A 10,953-nucleotide genomic window follows, 5' to 3' on the forward strand; every position below is an offset into this window, starting at 1 on the left:
ATATTCTAATATTTACTATATTTACTTTTTTGATGACACTGATGATTGAGTAGTGTTTCTAACAATTTTATGCCACTCGTATGTCTCTAAAAATAACTATGACACAAATCCCCATATATGGGCATATTTCTTTATGAACACAGAACAATAACTTATATATTGTGTAAAGAATATGCTCCTTTGGTATTTTAGAACTACATCGTTTTTTGAAAATCTCTCACAAAACCAATTTTATCTCATATTTTCTTCATATATTTTTCACAACCAGAGATATATGGAAGAGTTATACAACCTCAAGAGAAGTCCGGAGATCACTGATTTACAATAAGATAGATACATTTATTATTTTGGCAATTATCACCATTTGCCAGACTTTTCTAAAACTGTACCTATTTACAGGAATTCCTTGCCTTAAAGGGACATGAAACCCAACATTTTTCTTTCACGATTTATGTAGAACATACCATTTTAAACAACTTTACAATTTACCTCTATTATCAAATTTGCTTCATTCTCTTGGTATGCTTTGTTGGGGCAGCAATGCACTACTTGTTTCTAACGGAACACATGGGTGAGCCAATGACAATCAGCATATATATATGCAGCCACCAATCAGCAGCTAGAACCTAGGTTCTTTGCTGCTCCCGAGCTTTCCTAGATAAACCTTCCAGCAAAGGATAACAAGAGAAGGAAGCAAATTCAATTATAGAAGTAAATTGGAAAGCTGTTTAAAATTGTATGTTCTGTCTAAATCATGAATGTCTAATTATGACTTTACAGTCCCTTTAAGCTTTAAGAGTTTCAAGTGCACCCTTTCATGGATTCATATAGCTTACATTAACCTATTTCCTAGGTTGTCTTCTTCAGATCCCTCACCTTCTCTCTTAGCTGTTTCTGTTTTACTTCCTTTAACCTGTAAACTCACCTGCCCTTCACAGCACCATGCATAAAAATGTTATACATTAGATAGTAACTCAGGGGTAGGACCTTTTACTCTCTTTATTGTTTATGGAAGTATATTTTGCTAATTATTTTTTAACTCTGTAATTATACTCTATATCGCAATTAGGTTTTATGATAAATGCAAAGTATGCTCCACTAAAATGCAAAGTAGTATACAAGATGTAGTTTCCTAGAGAACTCTAATGATCATCAATTTATGATATTCTCTAAAGCTGCTTAACTCCCCTCAACCAGACTCTTCTGAAAATTACTTTGAAATCATCATGAGTATAGCTCAAGAATGATCTTATTGTAAAGCTTGTCCAACCAAAAATCCAGGAGCCAAAATGTGGTCCTGCAATGTATGTTGTCTAACCCTTCTTATCTCCAAAGCTAATATTGTGTGTGAACCAGTTATGCATTTGTCAGTTCTTTGATGATTTCTTAGATTAAACGTTTTTCTAAAGTTTACAAAATAGCCTTCCAACTGGTAAAAACGCAATTGTGGCTCTTTGGTTGAAAAGGTTGGTTACCATTATTATATTGAGTAAGGTCTTTGTCATATTGTTTTGGAGACACAGAAAACATAATTTTACAATCTTTGTTTAGACTATTCATTCATACAATTAAAAATTATAAACCCAAGACACAGATATGGGCTGCAGTAGAAATGTCATCCCCTATAATCACTGAATTCTATTACATCATTGATTCTACATTTGTGCTAACAATCAGTTATTCTGCACTTATTCAACTTCTCTGTACTGACTAAACTTATGAACTATTTAATATATTTTTGTGTGTCCTGTGGCAATACACATGTTCTGTTCCCGTAGAGATGTAATTATATGATTACTTTAAAGCTTGTTTACAGACTGTGTCCAGAGGAATGATAATCTGACAGTGGTATGGTCCCACGGGTGCGCTTTATTAATCTACATGCAGGAACATAGCATTAGCAACACAATTCTCTCAACTGGGCTCTGGTAATGTCATGCTTATCAGTCTCCTATATCCCTAATCCTGTCTACTAAAGGGAAACACTTGAGGCGAGTTAATTATGTTGAAGATAACATCTGCAAAACATTTACAACTACATGGGCTGTCAGCTCCATACGAACACATAAGTGGTCTGTATTAGAATTGCATTTAGTGCATAACTGTTAATGATGAGGACACAAAACAACCTTTTGTGCCTCTGCTGATGTTCTGTGCCTTTACTTTTATGAAAAACAAATGATACATTTCCAAGCCCTCCTAATATCCTGCAGAGGGACATTCTATAATGTTAGAGTGTTTCTAAACTGTCCCTCAAGTCTTCATTTTCAATCTTAAAGGAACAGTGTATTGTAAACTTTTCTCCCCTTTAAGGCGTATCCAATGATCCATTTTACTCACTGGAGTGAGATCCTTTACCTTTATTTGGTAATTTGAAGTAGCTGTTTTTGGCCGTTGAAGCCACCACCTATACCGAAAATATGAATACTGCTGTATTATATATAAAAAAACAGTGTAAACAGGAGATGTTAACATAAACTAACTTCCCAGTGGGGTGGGCGAGATTTTTGTATCTGAAATATCTGGTTTTGCTCATTGAACCCCCATGATTAGCATTTAAATTCTTTTTCGGGGGTTTGTGTATATAGAGAAAGATAACATGAGCAGATCTGATCTTTCTCCAGGGTCAGCATATTTAAATGGGGGTTGTCCTTAAGAACAATAGGTGATGGTTTTAATGAACAAAAACAGCTATTTAAAATTCAAAATAAACACAAAGGAGCAATATCCCCTACATGTACAACTGGTATAACAAGTCATTTGGAACACTTTTTGAGGAAACACATTTTACAGTGCACTGTCCCTTTGCTGATTTTTTCACTCTCATTTTCTTTCCACAGCAGAAGGAATATGCATTTTTTTACCCTGTCCCAAAGAATATGTTTTAATGAGTTTTCTCAATAATAGTTAAAGGGACACTGAACCCAAATTCTTTCTTTCATGATTCAGATAGAGCATGAAATTTCAAACAACTTTCTAATTTACTCCTATTATCAATTTTTCTTCGTTCTCTTGCTATCTTTATTTTAAAAGCAGGAATGTAAAACTTAGCAGCCAGCCCATTTTAGGTTCAGCACCATGGATAGCGCTTGCTTATTGGAGGCTTACATTTACCCACCAATAAGCAAGCATAACCCAGGTTCTCAACCAAAAATGGGCTGGCTCTTATGCATCACATTCTTGCTTTTTAAATAAAGGTAGCAAGTGAACGAAGAAAAAAATGATAATAGGAGTAAATTAGAAAGTTGCATGCTCTATCTGAACCGTGAAAGAAAAAAAATTGGGTTTAGTGTCCCTTTAAATCAGTTATTTATATGTCATTTACAAATATCAAACATATCAGTTTGTAGATTCATTAAACTACGTTTGCCAAGCATGTTTTTCTGAAGATCAAGATACATATTGGATCATTTTCTGCCAAATATGATTACAATTGAGCAATGATAAAAACTCTATTTAAGGAAGAATTGGGACTGTGTAATATTTTACAAAATCAGCTGAAGATCCATAAAAAAAGCACTTTAGAGCATATAAATAATTTATAACAGTCAGTTTTGCAGCTAGAATTGATTAAGAAATCTGAATTAAACACTGAATTATATTAAGGTACTTTTTTGTCCCTTGCCTCTTAGCTATCTTTAATCTCATAGTCACGTTGCTCATGGTTCCTAGTTTATGAATTGAAATATGTCTATTCTAAAATTGTACATTTATATAGTTTGATTATAACTATAGCCGTTTTACTATTGATGATGACGTGGAAGAATAGTGTTTTTACTGTTAGGATTCATAATTACAAAGGTAATCAACTTGTTCAATAAAATGAATGAAATGCATTACAGAGCTTTGTTTATTTTCTTTTTTTTTCTTTACAAAAATCATGTATTTCATGTTAGTTTCACCCAAAAGTTAAACATCTTTCACTTGACTCTTTTTTTAAGGAAACAAATAAATTTGCTGTGATATTTACAGTATTTACATGTTGTATATACAAATTAAGAAGTATGTGCCTTTAAATAATTATTATTTTTGGAGTCTTTTTACGTTTTAAATAAAAAAAATATATATATGTTCATTTGTATAAGACTAATAAAGTGCGCATCATCTTAACAATTTTGGAGTTTCTTTAAGTTGAAATAAAATAAATATGAACTTGTTTATTTGTATAAGACTAATAAAGTGCACATCATCTTCCTACAGAATAGCACATTACCAAGATCAGCTTTTGCTTTATAAAACTGAAGGCGCACATTAGCTATTAGTAACATTCATGAAAAAGATGTCCTCACTTTTGCATACAATCTAGTCCAGTTTGCTAAGCATTTTGCTGCTTTGACACTTAGGCACAAACTGACTATGGACCACTCTGCATAAAAATCTTTGTTGAGTTATTCCAGTTGACGAGGTATAGAAGTTGAGTTTCAAATGCATTCTTCAAATCTAATGCAAAATTGAAAATATATGTTGATTCCAGTGACTTGTAGCCCATAGTAAAAAATAAAATATTTTGTATAGGATCCACAGGCTATATATACCCTGTAAGACTGGCGTGGCAGCTCTTACTAATAATATACTAACCTTTGGGCTTTTGCTGCCCTTTTCCATCTTCCTCCATTGTGCCGGCTGCTCACCTTTACCTTGGGCTCAGGGAGACTGCAAGTCTTTCCTGATGGGCATCTTATTTTCTTTACTAACTTAAAATTCCTGTCAATGATTCACATGGGAGTTCCTGCCTTTTTTTCCTTGACTACCAGTGGTATCTCTTTGCATGTTTTCACCCGTTAAGATGAAATGTGAAAAGTAGTTATTTATTGCTAACCTTTGAACAAGTTCTATATCTGAGGACAGAGTCACAAGACGCCTTAGGCTGTGTCTAATTGAATACTTGGATGAGTGCTACTGTAGGTTTAATTCTTGACTGAATATATTTATTTACAATGTAGACTTTATTAAATAATCACAATACAGTCATTTGACTGTGCTACATCAATACTGCAATTTAGCTGCAAAAACAAAATATTTTAAGATTTATTCGTTGGATCATATATATTTCACTCACCTCTCCACTGAAAGGTATTGTTCTTTTTGTCACAATTTTATCCCAATAGTAATCCTAAAACTCTTTGGTCCCAATGATCAAAAACCTGTTTTTATAAAACTATTTTTATTAGACTGATAATGTATTTTTGAGGTGTTTTGTGCATTTTTTTTCCCTTAAAGGGACACTGAACCCAATTTTTTTATTTTGTGATTCAGATAAAGCATGCAATTTTAAGCAACTTTCTAATTTACTCCTATTATCAATTTTTATTCGTTCTCTTGCTATCTTTATTGGAAAAAGAAGGCATCTAAACTTTTTTCTTGTTTCAGACTCTGGACAGCACTTTTTTATTGGTGGATGAATTTATCCACCAATCAGCAAGGACAACCCAGGTTGTTCACACAAAATGGGCCGGCATCTAAACTTACATTCTTGCATTTCAAATAAAGAGACCAATAGAATAAAGAAAATTTTATAATAGGGGTAAATTAGAAAGTTGCTTAAAATTGCATGTTGTATCTGAATCACGAAAGAAGTGTCCCTTTAACCAGAGATCTGAGTTTGCGGTGTTTACCAATGAGCAAAACAAGATCGCGACCTTGTGACTGCATTTATATATACACTCAGGGCCGCCACTAAAAATTTTGGGGCCCCTGACTTAACCATTGATCAGGCCCCCCCCCCCCCCCCCCTCCTTTGACCTGTGCAATTTTTGACCAAGTGACTAAAACGTATATGCACTTTATTCTTAAGTGTCTATTTAAACTTGGAAATGTTGTAAGGGTAGTAACATACACACACACACAGACACACTCATACACTCAAACACACACACACACTCACACATAAGGATTCACATATAGACACTTTAGAAGACATGCAAAGAAACACACAAACACACTCCGACACAGACACCCAAACAGACACTCAGCAGTCAGCACTTGTTTACATTGACCTGACAAGTAATGAGGTAAACTACAGTTTTGTGGGGAAAAAAAATGAGATTTAGAAAACAAAATATGGAGTTCTGATTATCTTTTTGTAAAGGAAGATGCCAACTAAATGATGACAACAGCATGCAGTGGCTGAAAAGAAGGGCCCTGAACTGCCTAAACAATAATTTAAAGGTTAAATGGTGGATTGGTGACTTCTGGAAAGGTCTCGTTAGTCCCAAAGTCTGTAGAAAGATGTGAATAATCAGTAGTAAGGTCAAAATGTCCTAAAAAGTAAAAGACAATGGACACACACACACACACAAACTCAAACCTGCACATACACCCAAGAAAACACCGACAGAGACAGCCTCAGAAAACACACAAAGACATACACACACAGAGAGACATCCACAGAAAACACACAAAGACATACACACACCCTCATAGAGACACCCACAGAAAACACACACCCTCACAGAGACATCCACAGAAAACACAGACATACACACTCACCCTCACAGTGGCATCCAGAGAAAATACAGAAAGACAAACATACACACACCCTCACAGAGACACCCATAGAGAAAGCTCAAAGACATATGCACACACCCTCACAGACATCCACAGAAAATGCACAAAGACATACACACCCACCCTCACAGAGAGACCCACAGAAAAAAAATACATACATACTCATAGAGACACAAACCAAAGCACAAAGACATAAACACAGACACCCACAGAAACACTCACAGGAGGAAACATTTATGCACCTTGCATCCCCTAAATCAACAGTGTGTGACATGCATGATAAAAAAATTGCAGACATTAAGAGATCACTTTTTTAAAGAATCATATTTGTAAATGTGCAAACAAAAATAATTCTGTGAATTCAAAATTGTAATGACATGCTCAATTAGCACTCTGCTGTAGTACCCACTGGCGGCTGCCAAAATGTAAAAAAAAAAAAAAAAATTTTTTTTTTAGTTCTTGCCTCATGGGCCCCCCCTGGCCCATTGGGCCCCTGACAGGAGTCACCCCTGTCACCCCCTGATGGCGGCCCTGTATACACTTGTAATATGAGTAGTTTTCGGGTGCTTACGAAAAAGGCAAATTTTTGCCCCAATGCGAGCACACGGGAGTGTTGTGCTCCAACTGTAATCAAGCCCTAAGCCTGGTCATCGGCAATTACTTCCTAGGCTCCCTATCTGCTATCTCTCTCCTCTCTGTCCAGTGTCTCTCTCTACCTCTTTCTATCTCTCTCATCACACAATCTTTATTTTTTATCTCCTCTTTTTCTTTCCCTTTTACACACATTATTGGGAGAATTGGTGCAATGAAACAAAACTTACATTATTATTCAAAGAAAGAAAGAAGAGGGGAAAGTCTTGTACACAACCAGATATACAGTACAGCAACATGTTTAATGGGTGATAACAATGAAACATAAGAGAGGCCTCACTAACTCTAGAGTCACGTCATATTCTTTTAAAATGTAATATTATTAGTAAATGGTATCATTTGGTGGAAGCAGATGTTTTTCACACCATTGATATTTATCAATTATGAATTAAAAAAAAGAAAAACTGGTAATTCTCTCAAATTTAAATAAGATAGAGTAAGAAAACTCCTTTCCAGAAAAACATCTGAAACATAGAGAGGGATATACATTCCCACCAGGAGACCTTAATATAACAAATAAATGATGAGGTGAAAGGGTGTGCATGACCTTTTATTGTAAGGGTGGTTGATTCTTTGAATATATCTCCAAAAGAGGATATGGGAAAATATATTCTAAAGGAATTCATTTGTGGGATGCAATTAAGCAAATACTATGGAAAGATATATGGGCAAACACATTATACCATCAAAACTGTTTCTATGATCTTGGGGTGTCTAGAGCTCCCCATGGGTCTCTATCTATGACTTTAAGGACATTGATTATTGGTCTATATGTATTAAAGACCCTTTAAAAACCATAATATCCCTTATAGATCAAGGGAATTAAATGTCCTTGGGGGCACCAGGAAGCATCTCAGTATGTTACTACCGTATTTAGAAATTCTGCTAATAAATCCTTGCAGTGGCGTCACTAGGGTTGGTGTCACCCGGTGCGGTAAGTTATGGTGTCAACCCCCTCCCCCCAGAAAGCAGACACACACAAACACAAAAACACACACATACAAACACTCAGACACACTCAGATGCACACACAAACACTCAAAAACACACTCAGACACACACACACAAACACACACACAAAAACACACACACACAAAAACACTCTGGCACACACACACACAAAAACACTCTGACACACACACAAAAACACTTAGACACACACACACAAAAACACTCTGGCACACACACAAAAACACTCTGGCACACACACACAAAAACACTCTGACACACACACACAAAAACACTCAGACACACACACACACAAACACTCAGACATACACACACAAAAACACTCAGACACACACATACACACACACACAAAAAAACACTCTGGCACACACACAAAAACACTCAGACACACACACACACAAAAACACTCAGACACACATACACACACACACACACACACACAAAAACACTCAGACACACACACACACACATACTCAGACATACACACACAAAAACACTCAGACACACACACACAAAAACACTCAGACACACACACACACACACAAAAACGCTCTGGCACACACACAAAAACACTCAGACACATACACACAAAAACTCAGACACACACATACAAAATATGTAAACTGCATTAATTATAAAGCTCATGCCTACTAGAGCTGCTCCCTGGCTCAGAAGAGCATCAAATGAAAGATAAACAGAGCACTCTAAAATAAATCACTAAAGAAAAGGTTTAGGCGCATGAACTATGAAAATTCTGCTCTCTGACTCTGCTCCAAGTCTGTCAGTGCCTGCCGCTTCTTATGGCCAATCTCCTCTGCAATCTGCCCAACCCCAGATCCCCGCCCGCCCTCCTACCTCTTCAGTGTGCACTTAGTGTACTGTAACCATACCGGTCTGGTGGGCATCATACGTGGCTCCTTTACTTTAGAGACAGTTTCAGACAGTCATGCGGTCAGGTGCCAGGCATCCCCCTCACGATTTCCCGGTTCCCGTTTAGAGAGACAGCACAGCAGTGAGTGACTCCACTGCTCCACACGTCACTGAGCAGTGAGCACAGATAGGCAGGCAGGTTTAGCCTAGCAGCACAACTTCGCAAGCCCCACGGCATGCCCACAACATTCATAGTGAAATTGGGCAGGGGAGGAGCAAAGTACAAACAAGCTAAAGCAGCCGGGAAAACTATTTGTGGAAATTGCAGTGCTGGCTCAAGGGGCAAAAAAATTAAGTGTCTACAACTTCTCCAGTCCCACTAATGTTCACAAATGCTGGCCCCTCTAATACAAAAAATCTATGCATCTCTACATTGAATTTTAATAAAATAAAAAAAATAAAAAAAAATTTTTTGGTGGTGTCACCCCCTGGAGGGTGTCACCCGGGTGCGGCCCACACCCCCCTAGTGACGCCACTGTTTGTATGACTTAAAATTACCAGAGGACAAAAAAATATATGCATCCTAATCTATCCTGCGAATCCCTTGCAAAGTGGAGACAGTGGCCTTAAGTTATCCTTGTGTAGCTCATACAGAGCAAGAAGACTTGGAAGAGTCAAGCAATATCTCCATAAAATTCTATATGCTTCAGTCCCTGAACCAATCCAAATAGAAGCTTTGGCCTACCACCATCAGCCTGGCTTTTTTAAAGATGCATCCCTTCCACTCTCATACACTCTGCTACTCTTTCCCCTTGAAGGTCCAGCCCCTACCACAGATTGTATATCTCTCAAGCTTCTCATCTGAACAGGACCTCACTCTTTCATTTTCACATCAATGCATTATGGTCATGCATAGGAGGATAAAAGATGTGAGATAAGCCCTATAATTTAGTAATATAAATGTATTTCTGATATATTTTATGTACAGGCATGTTTGATATGTTTTTAATCCTTTTTTAAATTTAATTTTAAGTTAGGACATTTGTATTTGTTTTCAACATTAATTAAGCATGTGAGAAATTGATATCCAAAGAAAAGAAAACCACACAACACGCTTATATGTGTTTGTTTGTATTTTAAAGGGATATGAAACCCAATTTTATTTTCTTTCATTATTCGTATAGAACATAGAGTACATTTTTAAAAAAGTTTCTAATTTACTTCTATTATTAAATGTTTCTTTCTCTAGCTATCCTTTATTAAAGGTGCAGCAATGCACTACTGGGAACTAGATGGCGAGCCAATGAAGCATATATGTGCTTCCACCAATCAGCAGCTAGCTCCTACTAATGCATTGCTGCAACTGAGACTACCTAGATATGTTTTTCAAGAAAGGATACCACAAAAATGAAACAAATGAGATAATAGAAGTAAATTGGAAAGTTGTTTAAAATTGTATGCTCTATCTGACACATGAAAAAAAAAAAAAAATAGGTCTCTTGTCCCTTTAACTAAGCATTGGCAAAAATATAATCTGAAAAAAAGAAAAGCACACCAACAGCTTAAATACGTTTATTCTTATTTAAACCAAGGATGGACAAAAATGTTATACAAAAGAGAAAAGAATTGTACATTTAATCTAGAGGAAGACCATGAGAATGAATGGTTTAGTATTCTTGAGAAAGCTTCATTGGACATAATGAGAGTGATAATTAAAGCCCGTACCAGAACTCTAGAGATTTTGTCCACAAAAGTTAACAAATTTAAAGAGACATTAAAACCATATTATGAGGACCCAGGATTTAAAGATAAACAGAAATTGATTATTAAGAATATAAGAGAGTTAAGAGTAAATATAAATCAAGGAAAAACTAAAAAATTGGAGAGGGATGAGTTGGACTATGATATTGGCTCTAAAAAAACAGATAGACAAAATATAGAAATTAAAGAAATTAC

The 10,953-nt window shown here is 36.0% G+C and overlaps 1 protein-coding gene across 1 annotated transcript in view; it reads right to left on the bottom strand.

Annotated features, from left to right (window-relative positions):
• Nucleotides 1-4,668, bottom strand: part of SLC15A2 (solute carrier family 15 member 2) — a 116,408-nt gene extending 111,740 nt beyond the window's left edge. The window contains exon 1 of the mRNA XM_053689795.1: nt 4,579-4,668. Coding sequence (XP_053545770.1) covers nt 4,579-4,615 — 37 coding nt within the window. The 5' untranslated portion in view covers nt 4,616-4,668. The remainder of the gene's footprint in view (nt 1-4,578) is intronic.
• Nucleotides 4,669-10,953: the final 6,285 nt, after the last annotated feature.

Source organism: Bombina bombina, chromosome 1 (genome assembly GCF_027579735.1).
Source record: "Bombina bombina isolate aBomBom1 chromosome 1, aBomBom1.pri, whole genome shotgun sequence".
Classification (NCBI taxonomy): domain Eukaryota; kingdom Metazoa; phylum Chordata; class Amphibia; order Anura; family Bombinatoridae; genus Bombina; species Bombina bombina.